The sequence below is a fragment of the Hypomesus transpacificus genome, chromosome 10 (genome assembly GCF_021917145.1).
Source record: "Hypomesus transpacificus isolate Combined female chromosome 10, fHypTra1, whole genome shotgun sequence".
Classification (NCBI taxonomy): Eukaryota; Metazoa; Chordata; class Actinopteri; order Osmeriformes; family Osmeridae; genus Hypomesus; species Hypomesus transpacificus.
Window position 1 is genome coordinate 2,748,137 of NC_061069.1, and position 24,227 is coordinate 2,772,363.

Consider the following 24,227-nt stretch of genomic DNA (forward strand, 5'->3'; position numbering starts at 1 on the left):
TGGGGGCTGCATTCTAGAAACACGAGCCATTTCCCATTTGAAAAAGGAAATGTCATTACTTTCAAATAAAAGACCATGTGTTGGGAATTAGAAGAAACCTGACACAAATTGACCAGTGTCATGCAATAATCTTGAGTGTTCACAGTAAAGCAGTTTGCTCCTTAATCATGTCAGAACACAGTGATAAAGTATTTCAAAAATCAAGAGTGCATTTGCTCAATGGGTAATTGTACAGTGCGCGAAATGTGATCACTTAAAATGGACAATTATATTCATAATCGGATGAATTATTCTAAAAACGGAAATACGCAACTCATCAGAACTTTAATGATCAAAAACTCACATCCAGAATCTCCTTGTTGGCTTTTGGTGATGTCCCTTCTCGTAAAACCTTGATGGCAACAGGGATCCTCACGTCTTCTCCATCTGGGACCCACAGGCCCTGAGACACAGCGCTTTATTCAACAAACTGATAACCCAACACCAAACATATACTGTACTGATATGCTTTTGGAGGACACACAGGCATACGCAGATTCACAGATTCACACTGAATTCTAGAAGTTGTCAATAATAAAAAAAGTTTTTCTTTTGTTTCATGGAATGATCTGGAACCTACTGAGTGCATTGGAGTACATGATGTGGTGAGATAAAAATGTGACTTCATTGAATAATTGACTACAGATGTAGATGAGGGAGGGTGTTTGGGAAGGGAAGGGATTAGGGAAGGGTCCATTTCAACTATTTTAACTCTTCACATTGAGTGCTGCTTTAGCTCAATTCAGTATAGTGGATCTCTCAGTGGAACACTCCTATCTAGACCAAGAACTTCATTTACCTTGTAAACAGTGCCAAAGGCACCTGATCCCAACACTTTGATCTTCTTGAACTCCGTCTCCTTCAGGATCCGGAGCAGAGCCTGATTGGGTGCCTCTCCACTCGGGGTCAAAGGTTCAACCAGCTGTGGAGGTTGACAAGTTTCAGTAGAGCTCCGTGGTGGGACTCATATCAGGGTCAAGCCACATACGGCATCATGCACAACATGGTTCAACCTATATAGGCTCATGTTCTATAAGATGCCCTTGAGTGTTTTTTATGGCGTGTCCCCCCCAAATAGAAATGTATAATAATCATTATCATGAGTCTCTGCTGAGCCTCAGTACTGGGGCGTCCGATGGACTCTGGGTATTGCCCTCTCTCTGGGGCGTCCGAGGGACTGTGGGTACTGCCCTCTCTCTGGGGCGTCCGAGGGACTGTGGGTACTGACCTCTCTCTGGGGCGTCCGAGGGACTGTGGGTATTGCCCTCTCTCTGGGGCGTCCGAGGGACTGTGGGTACTGACCTCTCTCTCCTGGAGGAGTCGGCGCGTGGTCCTCTTCCTCTTGATGTGGCGCCTGCGCAGCAGCACGAAGACAGACAGGCCAGCGAGGAGCATCGCTAGGAGCCCGCCCACCACGCCCGCCGCAATCATCGAGAGGCCCGACGTGCTGGACGCAACCAATCAGTGAAAAGACATCAATAATCCAGCCAGGAAACAGAGCCTGGGACCTACTCTGTTTAATACAGCTGTACCTCCTTTTCAACGTACAACTTCAGTGAAGAGTGCAGTATGTGTTCACTTTTAACTCACCCCATCTGGCAGCCTGTCAAACCAGGACCGGTACATCTGTAAACAAATATATCATTATCACTCATGCCGAACATCCCCAAACGTGTGATATTGTGCAGAGCTTAGAACAGGCGGTGCAGTAGTGGATGTTGGTGTATGCCGTGTAGGAGTGTTCGATGTCTTTACCCCTGGGTGCAGTTTTTATGGCACAGCTGGCACACGTTCATTTTGTCGGCATATTTCCAGACTAGAGTGTCGTCCTCTCCTGGCATGCCCTGCGGGCAGCGGGAGACGCAGTTGGGGCCGTCTTGGAAGTTGGCACACAGGGTACAATTTGTTGGACCCTAGGGGAGAGGGGTGGCTATGATCAATTGCATTTGACCATATCCAATTGAGTGAGCACTTTGTTATAAACATCCGTCGGCCGCCAGGTGAAAGATTCTCCACAATATCTCACACTTTGATTTCCATAATAATATGTCAAAAGTGACAGTGATTTTCTACAGCCATTTCCCTTTTCAACAACAGCTCACAATTCCTCCTGGCGGCAAATGTCATGCCTGGCCACTTTAAAGAGGCATATCCGGTCGGTAAGGGGTATTGATGCACGGACGTGACCTGTGATATATTGCGCATCACTACATTGAACTATGTCACAGCCATGAAAAGCGCATCACGCAGGCATGACAAAGGGCAACAGTAGCAGAAAACACCGACTGTGGCGGGCACTTCTAAAACACAGGAAGCGTGCTGTTTACAGGGCAGACGTACAGGTCCAGAGCAGGCCTGGGTTTCATTGAGGGCCACACACTCGGGGTCACACTCCATGCAGGTTCGGTTAACCACGTACTCCCGACGCTCTCTGCAAAAACAATCACACAGCTTAGCCACACAGTGTCCTTCCACTTCCAAGGACATTTCAATCTCAAACGCTTGCATTTGCAGTGAAATACCTGAATCCCCTCATTATGGGGCAGTAGTTAAATTGTAAGCACAGGGACATACAATGTTTGACCGAGGACTCCTAAAGTTAAACAGCGACGAGGAAATGCTCAATTCCAGTTAAGATCAGGAATAATTCCCAAACCTCTTTATTGTCATTGTGAAACACGAAAAAAACGAACTGTCCTACATCTAATATGAATCTATTACTCAACCGAACTCACATACACAGTGAGTTACACTCACGTACGGTCACATAAACTTCAAAATCAAATGTTGTCAGGAGGGGAAAGTCTGAAGATCCCACTAGCGTGTGGTTTTAGGAGATCGACAGAGGAGAAGTGTCCTTCAGAGGGCAGGAGGTCAGGCTCACCCCTCCAGGATGTTACAGGAGCCCACACAAGTCCTCTCTCGGCTGTAGTCCCTGCAGGACAAGCACATGGCCGGCCCGGGACCCCAGCAGCCGTCGTTGGTGCACATCTCGTCACACGAGCTGTTCTGCAGCGCTGGGACACACAAATACATCATCATCGTTCGTGTTCATTTCCTTTGACTCGAGCGACAGTTTTCTGTGGGCTGAATGAAACACTGGAGGTAGAGCGGCAAAACGGTCACTCTTCTGTGATCGTACGCATAAACCTTTGTCGAGTTCAACCCAAAATCCCCGATCGTTTACCACAGGTGTCTCCATTTTGGAGGCTCTCCAGACGGATGGTTTGCATGTTGGACTTAAAGAGCTGCTTCCAGTGGCGTTTCCTGGTGTAGCACAGGTTAGGGTTGTCTGAGATGACCACGTCTCCATCGCTGATCTCCTTCAGAGAGCGTAGGCCCAGGTGGTCAATGTTGACCTTAGTGACTGCCAGGCTGAACGCTCCACTGAGGCCCGCCGTGTAGCATGGAGGGCAGGGGAGAGAGAGAAAGAGCGATAAATGAAAGGAGAATTACGCGTACATGTTGTGAATGACTTTTTCATATTATGGTTTGTCCCCGTTAAGTATCCGCGTTATGTACAAATGACTTGTTCATTAACTAGATCATTTGACACCCTTGATGCACACGGAACAGATTTCAATACAGGGTGCTGAGCAGAGGCCATATTGACACAATCTGTGTCATTATTGACACAGTGCAGCACAGGTGGAGTCAGACCCAGTCGTCCTCCTAGCAGCGAGCCTACCGTTTGGTCCTTCCTCTGATGATCTCTAGGTTCTCAAAGGGGCTGAGGGAGGTCATGTTTTCTGGCCAAGTCTGAATCAACAAGTATCCTGAAAGAGAATTGGGGACGATTTTGGAGTGGAATGGTATTGAGGTATAAGAGACACCAAGGTATACTGTGAGACTTTAAGGTAGAAGACACTGAGGTATTACACAGATGTGGACAGTGACATATATACTTTGATCTGGCTGGGTGAAGGAAAAAGCATGTTTCACAAGCCTGAATGTGCTTTTGTACAGTTGATCTCACCAGTAATTTCTTTCACCGTCTTGAAAACTTCAAGTTTGGAAGGGTCCATTCTTGGTGTGTTGGTGAACTTGTCTCTACAGACAAACACAATGATAGAGTACCATCACTCATCTTTGCAAACGCATCAACAAGAAATATTATATTATACAGCAGTGTATGAGTGATGACAACTTACCCATAAATGGATGTGTGGATAATAGCAATGTCTCCTTGGATTTTGGTGCAGTTTTTGAAGGAATCAATGTTGGAGGCATTGACTGACAGCACCCTGTCCAGAGTTCCCACATTGAGTCCATTGCAAACTGTTAATGATCAAAGCCCAGAAATAACACACAGAGTAAGACAACGAAGGGAGTTTTCAATTCCAAAAGTCAGGAAGGGAGCCTTGTGCATGTCATTAAACAGCAGCTTCAGTCTCGTGATTGTGAGTTCATCCCTACCTTTGGGGCACGGTCCATCACACTTCCTGCATTTCCTGAGCCCTCTCTCCTCCACTTCATAGGTTTCATTGTTGCACGTCCGCACACATGCGCCATGGTCCGTCACCACATAGTTATCTGAGGTGTGTCATCCAATCAGGTCGTTTTATGTCACAGTGGGGCACACATGTGCAGTGTGTACACTTTAGAATGTGGACATGGTGTGGATATGATGAACAGGAGGAACCAATCAACTGAGGTATCACTAAAATGGTTTTCCGGGAAATGTACATTTGCACCGACCCCAAAACGGTGTTTATAGAGTTTATATTTGAAAGGTGGATGTGGAGTTGTTGTATTCAGGCGGCTTGAAATCATTTTCTATCCTCGTTTATGCAGTTCATGATTAAACTCGGAACAAATTGTCTGTGAATGTCTAACATCTGTAACCTATGTCCTAAGCACGTGAAAAACACTTATTTCCTGTATGTCCCCCCTCCCACTGCACCGGCTCCTGGGGTCTTACGTGGGCAGCTTTTGACACAGGACGCCCCAAAGTTGTACTTCCCATCCGGGTTTTGGACCAACATGTGCTGGTTGGGGTCGTAGAGCTGGAGGCGGGGGCAGGCGTCCTTACACGTGCCGTCATCCTGGAAGTCACGGCAAGCCTGACGCACAAACAACAGCCCTTAGGACTAGGTCAGGTCACTGGGACCAAAACACAACCCCCACTAATGATAACACCGCATTCCACCCCAAGTCCCTCAGCCCTGGAGCCTCTCAGCTGGGGGGGGGGGCAGCTTGGCTCTCTAGCCACCACCCAGGGCCATCGTGACCACTCAGTCCATCTGGAGTCCCGAGACAAATTTGGGGGTTTGTACCACCAGACTGATGCCAAACAATCCTAGATTTGTCAGTGAGATTAGCAATGACTCAAGGCGAAATATCACAGCTAGAGCTAGGTAGATAGATGAGAAATGATGACAGAGTAGCATTCTGCCTAGATCACAACATCAACAGCGGTCAGTAGGTCAAATGTTTGCACGGCCCCTGTTGTGACCTGAGGACGGTAGGGTTTTGTTTCTCACCAGACAGTTGGTGGGCCTGGGTCCAGTACAGCCAGCAGCACAGTGCTCGTTACAGCAGTCACTGGGTGAAGGGCCCTTGCATCTCTTAGAGCATTGCTCAGCACAGTTCAGTTTAGTCACTGCAATGGGAAACCCAATTAGACCAATACTACGTCTTACTACATCCACGTGTCATCATTCTCTCTGCATGCTGCTGTACGTCAGTACTGTCCTCACATGTCTGGCAGTTTTCTGGTCCAGGTCCCCAACATGAACCATTGAAGCAACTTGGATCACATCTTTTACCTGTTCGGAAAAGAGGAAAAAACGTGTGTTAACACATTCGCCATGCACAGGACTACATTCATATGTTGTGTTGTTAAGAAATATTAGATTCTTACAGAGTGGGTTGTTGCTCAAGAGCGGAAATTCCATTTTAGGTTTGCTGTCACCGTTCACAATGTCATACCACTGTATCGTGTCAACATTGCACAGTTGGTTACCTGAGAACTTCACTCCTCCTTTTAGTATTTCTGCCAAAAAAATAGATGGAAAACACCAGAAAATTGGTCACCTTAGCAAAGCAAGCTTGCTCTTAACATTAATTGATGTGATGTAAAACTTATGAATAAAAAACTTTTTTACATTAAAAAAGCACATCCATAAGAGCACAGTGATCTAGCAGGACTGACCTGTCAGGCTGGTCAGAGGAAGTTCATTGGTGCCCAAACCCAGGGTTCTGTTATAGTTGGATAGCACAGACAGCGCATATTTTTCATCGTACAGAGAATGGCCTCGGATGAGGCGCAGGTTCTGCAGAGGAATCCTGGACGCAGTGTTGAGGGCAATCAGAACATAACCACTCACTTCCTGAATAGACTGGGAGCAAAGTAGGAAAAGCATGGTCAAGGTCAAGGTGCGGTCAAGCACAGTTAGGTAGAGGTCATCTGCACCTGGTCCTAAACCCATTGAACCGACAGTCGTCTGGCATAGTCTGTACTAAAAACATCACAATTTTAATGAGCCCGAAAGTTACTCTGGACAGGCTTGCTGTCGACATAGCACCGGACCACATCCGTAGGTTCAAAAGGGCTGGCTCAATTCTTTCAGCAGCTGTGGCGAGCGTGGTTCAGATCTAGTCCTGGTTTCCGTAGCGTGTGTTTCTTACGCTGAGGAAGGACAAGTCGTGGTGCTCCTCCATGTGGGTGACCTCCAGGTTCTCCAGGATCACCGTGCAGTTGCTGTAGGTCTTCACCATGTTCAGGTAGTGGTCCTCTTTGGAACCCAGTAGGTTAAACTTGTTGGTGATGCCCTGGCACACTGTAGGAGAACACAGTGGAGGTGGTGAGAGGAACACAAGTGCATCTTCAACCACTGCCGGGGTGAGAACCCTTTGCGTTCCCGATCGATTTCTAAAGTACAAACATGTTTTCCCTCTCTACGTCATTTGAGCGTGAGGAAGGTTTGATTTCACTAGGTCTTTGTGTTTGTGTTCTGTCATTGTCATAATTTGGGTCCGGTTCAGTTGCAACAAGCAGATCTGGATTTCATCGAGAATGTGAACTCGATCCCCACACTAGTGCGAACACTCGTGGAGCAGCACGATGGATGTATTTATCTTGGCAAAGTGCTGACTCTTTCCAGTGCTATTCAGGCCAGCTAAGACAAACACATACAAACTCTCTGGGCAATGTCATTTCTGAACTATTATTCAGATAGTCCATGTGATTCACTTGGTAATCATCTCGTCCACTCAGCTTGCTATCATAGGAAACCATGGCAACAACGGAAGGTGTAATGATCTTTGACGTCACTGAAACTTGCCCTCGAGGTTTCTCGAGATCTACCAAGCCTTGATGATTAATGTATTAACACTAGTCCTGGCAAAAACAAGAGTTATTAAGAAGGTGGAACAAACACATAGGATAAAGGTCTGATAACTAGGTATTGTCAGCTAAGGAGAATGTACTCTAGGTATTCTGAAAACACAACATGTTGCGGGTCATTCTGTCCCCTCAGCTGGTTCAACAGGTCCTGACGGCAAACGATCAGACAGCTCCCTGGTTGGGTGCAATAACATGGCCACACATCAAATACGGCAGACTACATATTCAACAGTAGCCTACGCATTAAAGAGAGAACTACACAACTGTAGATCAAGATTACTGTTCTTTGTGCCTCTAGGTCTTAACGGTGACTTTCTCCGGAAAAATATATAAAGCACTTCAGGGCAAACAAGAAATGCTCTCCCTTCTGTCAGCTATTGCTGTGGAATTTACTGGAATGCATTTCCCTGACATGTCTGCTCTTGACAGCCAGAGCCACAACACGCTACGAAACAGCAGCCACAGTAGGGGACACACCTAACTACACTAATGCTCACACAATACACATTAGACCCTATTCACTTCCAGAAGTGGCTCACAATGAAATAAGCCAACACAGAGAAAAAAATAGTTCACCACTGAATGATTGGGCTTTAGGGAGGACAGCCAACCAGCTGATTATCATTGAAGTCAAAAGTATCCCACAGTGTTGGAGAACGCAAAGCCATTCTGTAAAAGACACTGCTGCTGTCAGAGCCCATTTCACACCACCACTGCAGATGGATACAGTCAGTGAGTATAAAATAAAATGAAACAGCTGTCTTGTCTGAGAAAACCCGTTCTCTTCCTCATTAGCTCGTCCCTGAGGGGGCTCCCTGATTTGAACCCTACTGTCCAGTAGCCTTCGTGCCTTGGCAACAGAGGCAGGGTAGGGGAGCAAGCGGCCCGCCGTGATTAGAGGAGGCATGTGAAATGTAATTAGCGCTCCTTATTGCTCAGAGTGCAAACAGTGATAAACACAACACTGTCACAGCAAATCTGTCTACGTATGGCAAGATTGGATTGGACCGACATTATCTTTCATGATTACGGATTTGGGTTTATCCTTCATTTATACTGGGTTAGGAGCATATCATTTTGATTTATTTGGTGACTCGCCATATCAGGTTTATATCCATATCAGCGCCATGCAGCGCTGTCAGGCCGTGAGTCGTGTATGTTGTGCAGTGATAAATCAGCACATTTTCCCCTGACTGGGATCATCTTCGATGAAATATGAGCAAAGGTTGATCAATGTGTCCTCCCTCTCCTGCCTGGCTCACATGGCTCAAAGATAGTAAACACTGTCCTGTATCTGCCTGATTTCATCAGCTGCTTTATGGTCATTGGCCTGACATATCAAGGCATTAAGCCACTTCCTCCATCAACATGACAAGGTAAACCTCCAGGTTCCAGTGGCAGCTGAGGTCTGAGGAACAACAATACAGCAGAGGCAGGCTGGAAGAAACGATGATTTCGAATCAATACCAGATTCATAATTTGGGGGGAGGGATGGGTTGTGTTTTAGTTTTAGATGCAATCCTCTGTATCTGAAAGCTATTAACATACCTTTGACGACTATGTTGCAATTCAATTTGAATTCTTCTTGAGAAAAGAGAAAACCTGCCAGTAAGAGGTTTCTGGATGGAGAACCGGATTGGCAATAAACCCTAACATGGAACATCGTTTTTCCATAGCACCTGGTGTGTTTGACAGTACGAGAGTAGGAGCGTGAGAAAGCGAAACAGTGAGAGATACAGATTGTAAAGTTGCCCTGATTGCTTCATTTCCTCCAGCTGTAACAGCGTCACCTACATAGCACGGAATTAGGGAGTGGCAGTGCTGAAGTGGCACCGGCTCATTTACTGCCTTATACACCTGTGTGTGTGTGTGTGTGTGTGTGTGTGTGTGTGTGCGTGCGTGTGTGTGCATGTGTGTGGGTGTGTGTGTGTATGGGTGTGTATGGGTGTGTATGTACCAACATATTGATAGATAGAAATAAACTTCTTATTGTGCAATTTCCCCTCAGGAATCAAGTTTTATCTATCTGTATATGTGTGTGTCAGTCTAGCATGTATGCATGTACACTATGTGTGTGTGTGTTTTGTGGCATCACGAGAGGACATGTGGTAGAGGGACGTTATGTTCCTCTCCGGGAGTGGCTACCATGCCACAAGATGGCTGCCGGGAACACTACATCTCCCAGAATGCACTCCTCAGAAGGGTGTAAATGCCTCAGCCCGCTGATTAACGAAGGAGCTCAGGTGTGGGAGGGAGAGAGAAGAAAGGAGTGGACACACACACCAGGCAGGTACATGGAACAAACTATTTTGGGCTTTGGAAGAACTTTTTTTAATAGAAAAAGTAATAGAACTAATTTTTGCACCTATGGTAGTAGGATTCCAGTTAAGAGCAAGTTTATGAAGCCTATGTTTTTGCCTTTAAAAACCTGTGTGTGTGTGTGTGTGTGTGGGTGGGTGGGTGGGTGTGTGTGTGTGGTGTGTGTGTATGTGTGTGTGTGTAAGAGAGAGAGAGATTTAATCCGGTGGGTGACATTCTGCTGGGGAGGCCATTAAGTGGAGCACACTGTACTAAGCAGCACCCAGGCTTACAAACCAGCCTGAGCAAACCAGGTTATTAGTCATCAACACTTGCTGTACTGTGCATCGCATACAATATCACTCCTTTGAGGCTGCCCTGTGTCAAAATTCAGGGGTGTGTGTGTACATGAACGTTTCTCAAGGCCACCAGATCACTACATTGTACAACTGTGAACCTCATGTGAAATGCCCTTCTATGTCTTCTACAATTTATTACAATCCCATTTAGCAATTGTATTTAATACACTGCAGGGCCAAATATTACACATTCTAGACAATATTGGCAAAATGCTGTACCAATGTTATGCTGGAATTCAGTTACTGTATGTCTGGCACTAATCCAGACTTAGTCATCGTGATTGAAGGGCCACTCCACTGTCGACAGCAGAAAAGACCCAACAAGGTTTTCTTCCTCTCATCCACTACCTGCAATTCAATTAAGCCTCAGGCCAGAGTCCCCTGATTATATTACTCCAAACTATATTCATAATCAAAGGGGAGTGGTTGCATTAATTGATATTCATATTTCTTCCTCCAACTCCCAATCATTGCATGAACATTCATGCCTCTATATATTAATATTGCTACAAACGTCATCTCAGTATACAGTTATTCATACAGTGTATCTATAATTACACATAACTGCGTTCTCAATATCAAAGTAAATTAAACTAAACTAACATGACGTTTAAGAAGGAACCTGTGTTTCAAGACAATCCACCAACCAACCAACTTATTTTTTGAAGAGAACAAAACAGAATCTGTGTATATCAGCGCTGCTTTCCTTGGCCCCAGTACAAAGATTGGTCTCCTTGGGGGTGCTCTGTTTCAAGTTTCCAGAACTCCAGATCTCTTGGAAGCAAACATCTCCCCAGCTTCGTATCATTGAGGGAGGAAAATAAAGCACTTCCTCAATTCTTCCTGTGCATGGAGCTCACACTTCCTCCGCCCTCTGGTTGGTTGTCAGGTGGTTATGTGGGATCCAATAAAACTTCACGATAGAATTCTAAAGATAATACCGTGGTTTCCAAATCCAAAGAACAGACGGATAAATGCAAAGAACCCCAAAACTTAAATCTAAAGATCGTGAAAATGGTTTTGAGCATGTGTATGGATGGGCCCACAGACTTGCAGTTGAAGAACACACAACTAAGATCCTGTTCTTTGTTTTGTGAAGCCAGAGGAAGAGGCCATCTTCTTCCTTTGCATGGGAGATGCATTAATCCCTTTGAGAAAACATCTTTGGGCGTCTCAAAAGAATGAAAGGACTAACTAAGGATATCCCCCCCCAACCCCCCTGAATATCTGAATGTATGCAGGCACACAAGCCCTCTGACATCTCCGGAAGTTCATCAGTGCTTGGGGTCGTTCAGTCAGAGAGAGCCAAGCACGACGCAAGCCCAGATGCTAGCCTTTGTCTCTGGGGAGACGCTGTGGGGGCCAGGAGAACATCCTCGATGGGAGCTAGCTAGTGGACAGGAAAGATGGTAAATTAGCCAACCCAGATGTTGAAAAGTCAATAGCCCCAGGTTATGCTTCACATGAGATAGACGGCTAATATTTGTACGGCTTCAAGGGTTGTGGACAACTATGTCAGTGAATCATTATTGAAAAAGGTACCCGTAATGACAAGACAAATAATAAGTTCTGGTTTCAAAACTCACTCCCGTGTTTACTTTTATCGAGTGCTGACTGAAGTTACAGCTAGTCTTTGAAAAAGTAGGGCTTCTGTCTGATTTAGAACCACTAAACTCAGAACTCAGAAAAAACACCAAATAAAGACTAGAAAGGCAAATGTTTACTTCTCGTTGAAAATGTTCTGTAACTGCCGGTGAGACACTCCAAATATATGAAGCTGGGGCCGTTGACTGTTTACTCTGAGCCGCTGTTTAGGAATAATGGCTGTAAGTTCCTTAGAAACACACAGGAATAGACCCAGCACACACAGTTTCAAAGGTGCAGCATTAACTATTGGGGCCCCAAGATCCACCTATTCTCAGACATTCTCAACTAAGAATGGGAGGGGTTGCCAAAAGTGTATACAAAACCAAATCCAAAGTGAGAAAAGCAATCGCACTCTAGACTTGATGTAAAGTCCAGCTTGAATGGGGCATTCATTCCAGTTGGCGGGACACAGGTAACTAGTCTGACCATTGAAAGCAAGTGAAAGAGAACATACATAGAAAACCTGAACAATATCATTTCTAGCATTTCCTGTTTGAGAATCCATTCATTCTGAAGAGACATTTCATCCCCGCCCCCTCAGCCCAACCAACCCGCTCCCCCAAACCCCCCAGCCTCTCCCCCATCTCATTAAACTTACAATAATCTAGCCCCTATCCTCCCAAGAAAAAATGTTTAGCATTCTACCCACTTCCTCTCTAAAAGTCCAGACATTCTCCCCATTGTACCCCCCCCCCCCCCCCCCCAACGCACACACAACTCCACGGCTAACCCTACACTCCTCCTCAATCCCACAGGAAGCAGGAGAGGAAGACTGGAGAAGCAGTGGGGGCGGCAAACTCACTACTGCTTACTCACAGCTTTCTTTCACCCTGACCAACAGTCTGTCTTTTAAAAGCCATGCCTGGAAAAGGAGAGGTGAAAGAAGAACGATACGAAAGGGAAAAAACAACCACAGGCCCCCCGAAAAAACAATAACCACAAAGCCCAAAACATTTCACACATCATTTCATGAGGAAAAAAGCAGCTGTGTGGGAATCCCCTGTTGGTTTCAACATTCCTGGAGACATCCCAGGTCGAAGCTAAGCAACACAGAGCATGCAGAAAGATAAGGCTCTGGACCAGGTCTGTCCTCACAGAACCAACACAGCCAGTCCTTAAACAGATTCCGATCAAAGAGACTTTCTCACATTTAGAAAGCAGTTCACTTGGAACTCTCAGAAAGAAAGTTGGAGACTGACTGGCCTGGTGCTGCTATGTAACCAGCTCTAGAGCATCAAGCTCTTCTGCCAACTGTTACTGACTGTCTTAGTCACTTTCCGACTCACTCTCTCACTGTCTCTCTAGACCTCACTGTTTGTCTACACAGAGGCCCCATAAAATGCAGAGAGGGACTGAGGTTTTAGCATTAGTTCTGCCGCCTTTCTGTTACTCAGTTCTTACTCACTGGATTACACATTTTGCACTGATGAATAGTTTCCTCCTCATTCAGGTTGACAGCTTAGGATTCAAGGATTCAGCACACAAGCAGAGCTAAGAAGCTTCCAGAATAACCCTACCCACGGAAGAAGATTCAGTTACATTTTGTCTTGTATCAGCCAAAAGCGCGACCAATTCCATTTTCACCGTGAAGTTCAACAGAATTTAGTTATGACTTGCAGATGACACATCAAACTGAAATGTCTACAATGCAGTGGGCTGCCAAGGGGCTTGAGATGGGGTCTAACGAGGGCTTGGTAATAATCCTCATAGTATTTTTAAAACAATTCTGTGTTTTTCTTTAGTGCCTGACTGAAAATGGCAGGACACTTTCCTGAGAAAAATCTGCTGGCATCTCAAATTGCATCTATTGTTAGAATCAGGGGAGTCATCGTCTCACCCCCCCCCCCTAACTAAATGACATATCACACATGGCAGCAGGGCCAAAAAACAATGTCTTTAGTTGTTTGAAGTTATCATGACTGTGAAAGGATGGTTGTTTTAAAGCCGCCTACTCAGTACAGACAATGCAGGGCTAGGGCAGACATATCTGTCCTGGCTGTGTTGCATCCATCATCAAAGGCAACAGGTTTGGCATCCCAGTGTCCTCTTCCACCCTATCTGGTCAACACCAGGGCCTGTCCTCAAGTTTGAGACATGGTCTATTATACCGACAGACAGACACACACACACACTTACACTCACAAGTCACTTTCAAGAGTGTATGTTCGGTGTAACCAATGTCAAGGTCACAAGACCTCAAAACCACAATGTATCATCCTAGCCCAGATTTTTACGAGAGATTATTCATCAAACATGAAAAATTCCTTTGCTTGTTCTATAACTGGAAGTACTGTTGCACCGAAAACCACTGTAATGTCACATTGGCTATAGGCCTGGGCAGCTTTGTGGAAACCTGTTTGTAGCATTTATATCCCAAATCATTTAAATGCACATTTGCAAACTCACATCCATGTTGCATGTGAACTATACTCTGAAAAATGTGAGAGCCTTGGAAGAGGACGTTGTGATGTTTCTATGGAAAGATTTTGGACATCTGTATCTTTCCATTGCTCATTCTTTTACACACACACACACACACACACACACACACCCACGCACACACACACACACACACACACACAGTGGAGCCAGAACGTTAAAAGACAAAACTAGAAATAATGGAAGGAAAGTTAACATTAGTTAAAATACGAGAATTAGAAACATGAAGAAATGTAGGCTTTATGGTCCATTAGTTGTCAGAGAAAACTGCAGATCTGCAATCCACAAATACCTCACACTTGAAAGCATTCAAATGTATCCTTTGACCCTTAACCCAATTATACTTATTCTAATCTTTGAGGCAACATTCTGCAGGGGTGATTACTGGATCAAACTGGGATAATACCTAAACAAGTGCATCCATATTAAAAACTCTGGGCCTCTCTCCCTACTGTAATCATCTCAGCAAGAGACAGTTAATACAGTGAGTTTAGGTGTGGTGGGCTTATCTTTAACCTTGGAATCAATCCAACTAAGCAGTCTGGTGTATTTCTAGCATGGAACCTATTCTTTACCTTTCTAATAGGCAAAAAAGGGGAGGTTATTTTATCTTCCATTAATCCTCTTTGTTGCAACATAAACAGCAATGTATGGTAATACCTATGAGTAATGATTAATAACTAATGGTAATACCTACTGTGAAAGTAGGTATTATGGCAGAGGTATCAGTTGAACTGTTTCTATGGGAAAGTTACATGAGGATTGCTTTGTACAAGGTTAATGTGTGTAAAGTATAACCAATCCAGTTTTTCCAACCCCTCGGGGTTCAACATGACGACATTTGGTGGGTTGTCCTGCTAAGGTCTTACCAGACCATTAGTTTAGGATGCAGTGAAACATGGATGGATGAGACCTACGGGACAATAACAACTAAAAAACACAAGTCATCGGGCTCAGTTGTCAACGAGTATGCCTCTGGCTTCAACACATCAATGAAGAACTATGTGCCATATGTTTGTTACTGTGAATTTGACCAATTCGATATCAACAAGCCTCCCATCTGTAGGGAAATGGGATGAAAGTTTGAACAGCGATGAGGAGATTCCGGTGAGGTGATGTAATATGGACTGGAGGGTAACAGTGAGGCCTGAAATCTCTTGTTCATCTCACGCCCTGCTCTGATGTGCTGCCTAGAAACCTGTCATCTCGTCTCTAACTCATACAAGTCTGTCTTGTCAAATGGAATACCTGTAATTTCCTCTCGGGTTACATACTGTTGCGCCAGTGAATACATCTTTTGTAACTTGACCCCATTTTCTTCAAGACTTTTTTGCAACTTTAAAGTACAACCTCTCAGACAACACATTCATAACCCGTTTGATTTCCAGTTGTTTTACTTTTAGGGTAGACAAACTATACACATGAAGGATATAGAATCATAGCACCATAAATCTGTCTCAGTTATTTCCCTTACTATTGGGGCAACCAGGACAGTACCTGTAGCTGTTTGTATGCAACAGCTAAATTCCTAGATGAAGCAAGATGTCAACACACAGCCCTTGTCTGTGCTCAATAGTGATATTCTCATGCCCAGATCTGCTCTCTGTGTCAGTCAAAAGGAGTAATTGCACTGAGGCACGTTTGACAAATGCATTCAGGATTAGGTGGTTTTACTATAATCTCACATCAACCCATCTCGATGTCTTGGAGGTGGTTGTCCATAAATATAAGTAAAGAAATGTGCCTTTCTTCACATTGTTGACATAGAGATAACTAACAATGTCACCAAAGTCGTGTCTACACAACCCTTTAACCCCAGAGGACACAGATAAGTCTGGGTCAAAGCATATGGAAAAGCCTGGAATAAAGAGGCTATTGTAAAAGAAGTTGTGGTTACCACGGAGATGGGGGCTATACATCCAGCTTTGGTGGCACATTCATCCTCCCTACCCCCTTTCCCCTCTCATTTGTCAGTGAAAGTGGCTGGGTGAAGTGGATTTAGCCTTCACAACTTTGTTGTTTCAAACTAAATGGACCAGAGTTATTCCTGTCTGTACTGCATGTATGAGTACAGATATAGAGAATCTAGTACTGTAAAATACTGACTTTTGACTGACTGAACCTTGGGGTCCTTCCTGGTCATTGCAGGGATGTGTCTGGTTCACGTTCATGGATGACAAGTTTTCAATGGACATTTCCTGGCTCAGACCGACATGGTCCACATTACAGAGCTGTCACATGTCTTCTCTCAGTGCCTTTGAGCGGGTATATTTGGAGATCTTTGTGCCAAGCTAAACTTTGCACTGGTACATTTTGTAGTTAAAAATTGGATTTCTCCTGCAGTCATGGCCTTGCAAAGGGCACAATCAGTTTTGACTTGAGAAGACGCAATGCTCATTTAGACCAAACAATGACTATCAACACAGTTTGTTTCTATGGACTATTATAGATGATAAAGATGTGTGTAAGGCCTTGATCAACATTGGGCCACACCCACTGAAATGGAGCAAGCAAGGTAATCGTGGGGAATGTAAAGTAAAGAGTTGAGTGGTCCTGAATGCACACTGGCATACCTAAGCAGGATTCCTGGGGGTTTGTTTCGTTTTGTAAGGCCCAAAGTTCTCCATACCCTGGGAACCTCTGCAGTTGTCTGCTTTAGCCACATTTGTAAAGCGTGTCTGTGAATTTAGGTCCAATGTTTCAAAGAATGTCTCACACATACATTTTTACATAATAGGGGTGAGTATGAACCAGCCCCAGGCTTGGAAAATGATAACATCCATTTGCCAAACAAACAAATCAGTGAAGTGCACACATCAGACACAGGTCTACTGTTTACACTACCAAGTACTAAACTAAATAGCTTATACAATACCTGATATCAGGGACATGTTACAACTCAAAAAAAAATGAAAAAACAATTGAAAAGAATATTGCTAGACAGCATAAGGTATTCTCAGGTAGGCATACTAAGACACTGATATTCAATTAGTATGTCACCAACATTTGACCCAGTGCTTGAACATACAGTTTATAATGGATTAGATCCTGTCACAGCCACAGCCATGCCCCCCTGTTGTTTTGGTTTTTCCCTGCCATATTGTCTTCACCTGTCTCGTTCAGTGGTTTGTCTCGTTAGTTTCATTGTGTCCACCTGTGTCTTGTTTGGTTCTGTGTATTTAGGTTTCTGTTTTGTCTCTAGTCTTTGGCTGTGTCTACTACCGCACATGTACACTGCAATACAGTGCACTGCAATACAGTGCACTTACATCTGTAGTGCACTTACATTTGTAGTGCACGCCGTCGCTGAGTAGTGCTGTCTCAAATGGAACACTTAAGTTAACCACTTGGCGGGAAGTGACGGACGCAGATCTGCTCGCGACAGCCGCGAAACCTGTCAAAATGAACGCGCTTCTCCACCCCAAGTGGAAAAAGCTGCCGAAAGGGCTCCTCCTCTTCCGCTATGTTGCCAAGATGGCGCCCGTTTAGGGCGAGTAGTGTCCATCGTTGTACACTGTATTTTTTTTACCGTTTGCAGTGCGCCATCAGTGCACTGAATTCTGCTGGTTTTGTGAGTGTAAGCGCCCTAAGCACTGAAAGTCAGTGCTCAAAGTGCACAAGTGCACGGTAGTAGACACAGCCTTTGTCTTGTCATTACCTCTGCTACCGTGAGTACCTTGTCTGTTCCTGGTTTTTGAGAAATTAACCCTTTGTTTGACAATGCTTTACCCCTCTCCTGCATTTGGGTCCTTCTCCACCACTCGGCGTGACAGATCAATGGACCACACAGGAGGGAACTAAACACTGTTAGGAAAGCAAGCTTGCTCACTGAAAGCCTCCTTTCAACCTGTATTGTAGGATCCTGAACAGGAGATCTGTTTAGAAGGAAGCTATTGTTCTGCTCCCAATGGGGATTCTTTAGCTCTTCCAAACATTGTTCTTGAGGATGACCCAGGAGTCTAAGGGAAGATGCCACACCTCTAAGGATCAGATTTTGTTCACATTATGTTGTAGGTGCACTTGGTAGCTTACACTGTAAGAACATTGTTAAAGCTGTAGAGATAAGGATTGGATTGGCAGCATGTGGCACTGATCCACATTTAGCACACATGTTACACTGCATGTTTAGGACGTGCCAGGTAAACACAGACCGTTCTTTGAATCTACAGTACATAATGTTTGTAAAGTTCTGGATTTTTATGCTGTACTTTTTACATGCACCATTTCTATGTCGCTTTGGAAAAAGTGTGCATAATAAATAACATGTAACAACAAATGTGATCATGTGTTTCTGAATTATTAATTTTTCAACCAGTTTGCTTCAGTATTGATTGATTTTCCTGATTTTCCAGTTTTACTTATCACAGTTCTCTCTCAGGTTTCAGAAGTATCACCCTTGACCAATTCACTGCCATCCACAGACCATCCATGAACAGTTTCTATGACCCAATTTCAAAAATGTTATACTAAAATAGTGAAAGAAATTAGAAAAAAATTGTCATTTAAGAAAAGCTTATTTACTTGCTTACAAATATTACCATATTTAGATGAAGTAAATAATGAGTGTTATCTATCCAGCTGGCTGTGGATGGCTACACCACTGAAAAGTGCCATTGGCCCATGTAAAAGCCATCATGGAAAAATAGTAATTGCCCACTTTCCATCTCAAGCTGATGTCCCTGTTTGACAACCCCTTTTAGTGGCTACAGTCTGCAAAGCAACCAAAGGCTGAGGGAACCACTTATCTATGGAGTACACAACACATAGGGGCCTACAGCATGACCACTGTTAGCACAAGAAGGTCCAACATATTATATTTACCACAAACACAATAAAACATGACAAGCACGGCATTTGTTTGCGCACAGTGATACAGTATACATGTTTCAGGAGATCGTATAGGACTCGAGCAGTGGCCTCTCTCTCCTTGAACACGGCACCTGTTGAGATGAGGAGATATCCAGGCCCTTTTTCCAGTCTGAATTCCTCAGTCTCTTTCCACTGGAACCTCAGCCCAGCTCCAGGTGACCCACTGGATCATGGAAAGGCTATAAAACTAGCCAATGACTTTGTTACCATTTACCAAATAGAACTCCGTTGAATGAGTAACTGCGTTCGGGCAAGTCACTATACAGTCAGTGTGCTAATGCCTGTCCGGTGATATGACGGGGAATAAACAAATTTAACAACATTCCCAGTAATGGACAAGCAAGAATTTGAAAGGCCCTCTGCCAAAGGCTTTAGACCTCTTTGCTAAGCAACAGGATCTGCTACCTGCAGACCACAGAGGCACCATTGTCCCTGGGTGAAACAAATCCTCTCGTCAAATGAAATCTCTGCCACTCTGGGGTAGTGCAGTTCATCAGAGAGCGAGGAGAGTTTTTCCCCCAGACTGCACGGTCCTACTCCAGAAGTTCCATCTCCAACAATGAATTCAGCAGATGGGGAATCTGGGAAGGTCATCAGAGAGTCACACAAGCAGGCAACCCCCTGGATCCTAATGAACAGGCAGAGATTCTAGGGTTACCGAGGTACTGTAACCCTATATTTCACTGCCTACGTCTACGCAATCCCAGAGAGTGGCCTTAATGAAAAGAAAAGAAAATGAGATTTCTGAAAAATGATGGACAACAATGGATGATTGATGGAAGCGCTGCAGAAAGGCTGCTTGGTTGGAGTCAAAAGAGGTCCTGAGAGCACTGAGGTTCTGGAGCAGTGCTGAGGCAGGAGAGTTTAGTGGGGTGAGTCAGCTGTACTGAAGGTGTGCAGCCATATTACCATATACAGAGAAATGAGATGGCAGTGGAGAACAGTCACGGGGACTCACAATCCCTCACCGCTAACTACAGTAACCTATTAACTGCAGATATCATATTGATTTAAGCAGGTTAGGTTGCGCCCACATGAGCCTCACAGCCTAGTGTGGGGATTAAGGGTTTAGCTGGCGACATGTCCCTGTGATTAGTTTGATCTGTTGCAGGTTATCTGCTGTCCCCCGGAGATGGGCCTGAGGGCATCACTCCCCTTATCAGCTCTCTGACAGCCTGGCAAGGACAAGACCTGATCAGCCCAGAATTTTCTTTTTTTAAAGATCGAAATCTATGCAGCAGGTCTGGTGCTATGCTAGGCTTTAGAAAAGCTGGAGACATTCCATCTTCTCCGGAGAGGCACAGCTGCATGATGGCATCAGACCTGCCGCTCCACAGCCCCCAGGCACATTGATACGCATCAGAACCAGTGATTTATAATTACTAGACGTATTAGTTCCGTATGACTGACGGAGAAAATGATGGGTCTTATTAGCGTCCTCTCAGCGGTTGACAGTTAATCACAGATGGCGCCAACGCACAGGAAAACGGTTGCCGAACAGCGGTTCTACCTGACTCGTACCACCAAAGACCTGACAGGGCCAGCTTCCTGTGGGAGAGGGGTGATTGCTGCTAAGTGCATTATCACATCACTTCAACTGCAAGAGGGGCCCCACGGCCTTGATGTCTTCTCCATGCACGATAGCATCTACTAAACGCATTTAGGTCCCCAGAGCACACTGAATGAGAACTTTCTGTTTCTTCGGTAACTGATACAGGATTTACAGAGGTTGTTTGCTAATATCCCGATCTCCAATCTCCAATCTCTATTCAATTACAAGCAATACTTCTGAGAAATACCTGCTTCAGTGTCAGGATCAGTATTCAGTGTCCTGAAGACATTAGTGTTAATGACATGGCGCTATCGTATTGACATACTGGGACAAACCTTCCTAACTTACCATCCACTCAGGTGTTACAGGTGTAAAGACAAGGAAAGGGCTAAATATCAGATATTGTTCTGGTTATTACCATTTTCTAAGTGATCAAAGGGCATAACTTTGAACGCTCTCACCTCTCACTGGGCATTTTGGAAACTGTGTGTCAGTCAATATATTATTTGCAAAATAGAAGCATCTATCTGGTCCTGTGGTTTTTCCCTTGTCGTCACGGGAATCCTTATGGCCTCTAAGCATTAAGGTGTTAATCAGTGTTCAGAGTATTTTTTTTAATAATGTTGAGGTTTATTGCACTTTGTCCAGTTTCTTTGACTCTCTGAAAGCCTAATTTAGGGCCATTTCCCTGCTTTTACTGCAGGGGCCCAACATGTCCGGTTTGTTTAGCTGTCGAAAAATATTTAGTAAATCTGTCTTTTGGCTCACAAACACTACTGACTTGTTATGATTCGGTGAGCACCGGCTGGGAGAAGAACTTGCTAGAACAGCGTGGACACATGAAAGATACACTCGTTAACTCTGTGGGACCTGTGGGACAATGGGCTGGAAAGCTTGGATTCGTATCTGCTTGAGGTGAACAGAGAGGGATGAGAAGGAATGATGATGGCTGAACAGGGGCACTACAACTCCTGGGGGCTTTGGCAGAAACTCGTCTGACACCTGCCTCTTTTCGAGATTAATATGGAATGAAGGAAGAGCATATCCTTTTTTTCAGAAATAATCTAATTTTGATCAAAGGTTCAAAGGGATAAACTCTTTATAGTTTCTTAAGTTACTACTTAAAAATGTCTGCCTAAACAGCTCCCTGTTCCTGGAGTTTGAATCATAATACTTTTTTATTTACTTGACCTCTGGTACAAGGCCAACAAATGAGAACACTGTCCTGATCTATTTTCATTATCTAACTCATAAACAAAATACAACCTTTGCTTAGGAATTACTTCTGTCCATCTTCATTCTTGTAGCATACAGAGTATGATATTTGAGATATTCATTAAATGTCGAGCACTGTGAGGTCCAACGTGCAAAAAGTTGGTCATTGAATAAAAAGTATACCCCACTGAGGAGTCTGTATCTCTGTTTGAGAGAAAGGTGAGAGAGAGAGAGAGAGAGAGAGAGAGAGAGAGAGAGAGAGAGAGAGAGAGAGAGAGAGAGAGAGAGAGAGAGAGAGAGAGAGAGAGAGAGAGAGAGAGAGAGAGAGAGAGAGAGAGAGAGAGAGATGAGCATGAAGTCGAGAATACCTACACAACAAGCCCATCCCATTATTATTTTTTATGTAAGTAAAACTCAGTGTTTAGGCAGTTGCAACACTTTTCCCTCCCTCTCAGGCATCATCACAGCGGTACCCGTAACTGGTGTGCACGTTCGTCATTACCATAGGATGCGTAATTGGGTTGTACACTTTCCACTTTCTTGTCTTTGGAAATCCTTAGTATGATTATTAAAATCCACCAGACAGAAAAAGAATGAAAATAATATCAAATTTTGTCTCAAAATAAAGTGTCAGGCAGCGATAAGGACGCACAAACTCTTATGTCTATCGTTTCCCACGCTGCCAAGTTTTTTTTTAGAAAGTGTTTAAACTTCAGTAAATAGTGTGTGAAAGCAAGTATAATACTAGAGTAATGTTTGGTATGTAAGACAATGACAATAAGTATACTTTAGTTCCTTGTCTTACCTTTCTTTTCCGGCAGCGCACACGAAACCAAAGTAAGAGAGGTGAAAGTGATCCAGATTTGGAACAGTCTTGCCATTGTCAATTGTAAACGATTCATTCTTCATCGACGGATAAATTGTCTGTGTCATTCCATTCTAACCCTGCACAAATAGTCCACTAACGTAAAATGTAACTTGCTTATGCCTCTTCTATGGCACTTTTCTTTTCTTGGGACTGTAGTGTGACAGCTCCTCCTTCTCCGTAAAGAATCTCAACAGTACGAGGCGTTTGAGCAAGGCAGGGGAGACTATTGGCTATTCTGACGTCATCAGCAGGGAAGAGTGTTGTAATTTTGATGTTGGTTTTCAGGTACAAAACCAAGTGCAACCAATTCAGGTAGCACGAGTAATGTTTCAAAAGCCTTTTTTGCATTGTTTTTGCCATCGTTTTGCGTATTTTGTGTGCTAAATAATATCCAATGAATTTCTCATTGAGTTGGGAAAGTTTGGATGAATTGCTTTATTTGTTGGTCTTGTTGAGACAGACTTTTCGAAATATTGTTTGATGATTTATTTAAAATCCACTGTTGGATGATCAGTATAGCAATCTAAATGGACATGAAGACAGGAGATGTTTTGTTGTTGAACATAGAACAGACTCAATGGGGACCACAGTGGTAGAAAACATTTGTCACATCAGCCTTGATCTTATTACTGGAGCCTAATGGTTCCACACATTTTCGTTGGTCGTGAGAGGAAGAGAATATCTAATTTGTTGAAGCTATGTCAATTCTCATTGTCCTCTCAGAGAAATCATTGTAGTCTGCTAGCTGATGTAAGGCTAACATTTCACATAGGCACAAGCACCATGCTATTTTAGGCACACTGTGGATGTGTTGCAACTGTCTCTCAGTTAAGGTTGTCAGCCAGTCTTGGGAAAAGGAAAAATGTCCGAGGTCTTTGTCATTAAGATAAGAAAGTGGAAAATATGTGTGGGTAAGACACGTTAAGGTTTGACATGCCAAGTAATTCCACAGGATGGAAAGTTACCTGCAGTTCTCAGGTTCAACCGTTTTGCAATAACTAAGACATTAGTCAGTCTTGAAAGTGTCTTAAGATCTACTTCATAATCATAACACAATTCACCAAATGGATGTCAGACAAAAAAGACCACAAAACCACATCCTACACCTACCTTTAACATGTACTCTAGTCAAAAAAGGGAACATTTCCAGTGTAAAAGACGTTTATGTGTCGCCATACTGATGTGTCCATGTTGTGACAGGATGTGCTTGCTAACCTGACAAATCCTTGCTCCACAACAGAGCAATTCCCCCACTGACTGCACACTGCACCCTCCCTGGCTCCCCACTGGCTGTTTGTCTTGACCCACCCAGGGCCTGACAGTTTGTCAGCAAGGCAGAAACTCTAAACAAACACACGCGAAGGAGCAGACAACTGGGGAACTGCTATGAAAGGAAGAACAATGGCTGACTGAGAGTGAACAGACACGTCCCACATCTCACTCATCAATTCACTCATCAACTTTCTAGGCTGCTCATTGTAAGGTGATATATTCAGGATGCACAGCACTTGAATATACAGAAACCAGAGAGCACCCTTTTTCACCAAACAAAAATGTGTAAAAGGTCATACCTTTCATAAGGAGAGTAGAGCT

The 24,227-nt window shown here is 44.1% G+C and overlaps 1 protein-coding gene across 1 annotated transcript in view; it reads right to left on the minus strand.

Moving 5' to 3' along the window:
* Positions 1-22,831, minus strand: part of egfra (epidermal growth factor receptor a (erythroblastic leukemia viral (v-erb-b) oncogene homolog, avian)) — a 29,089-nt gene extending 6,258 nt beyond the window's left edge. The window contains exons 1-19 of the mRNA XM_047027148.1: positions 22,572-22,831; positions 6,670-6,821; positions 6,194-6,380; positions 5,903-6,034; positions 5,739-5,807; positions 5,523-5,641; positions 4,961-5,102; positions 4,456-4,572; positions 4,191-4,317; positions 4,016-4,089; positions 3,728-3,815; positions 3,227-3,426; positions 2,924-3,056; positions 2,380-2,470; positions 1,795-1,952; positions 1,630-1,665; positions 1,342-1,486; positions 839-961; positions 344-442 (exon numbers count right to left, since the gene is read on the minus strand). Coding sequence (XP_046883104.1) covers positions 344-442; positions 839-961; positions 1,342-1,486; positions 1,630-1,665; positions 1,795-1,952; positions 2,380-2,470; positions 2,924-3,056; positions 3,227-3,426; positions 3,728-3,815; positions 4,016-4,089; positions 4,191-4,317; positions 4,456-4,572; positions 4,961-5,102; positions 5,523-5,641; positions 5,739-5,807; positions 5,903-6,034; positions 6,194-6,380; positions 6,670-6,821; positions 22,572-22,668 — 2,289 coding nt within the window. The 5' untranslated portion in view covers positions 22,669-22,831. The remainder of the gene's footprint in view (positions 1-343; positions 443-838; positions 962-1,341; positions 1,487-1,629; positions 1,666-1,794; positions 1,953-2,379; positions 2,471-2,923; positions 3,057-3,226; positions 3,427-3,727; positions 3,816-4,015; positions 4,090-4,190; positions 4,318-4,455; positions 4,573-4,960; positions 5,103-5,522; positions 5,642-5,738; positions 5,808-5,902; positions 6,035-6,193; positions 6,381-6,669; positions 6,822-22,571) is intronic.
* Positions 22,832-24,227: the final 1,396 nt, after the last annotated feature.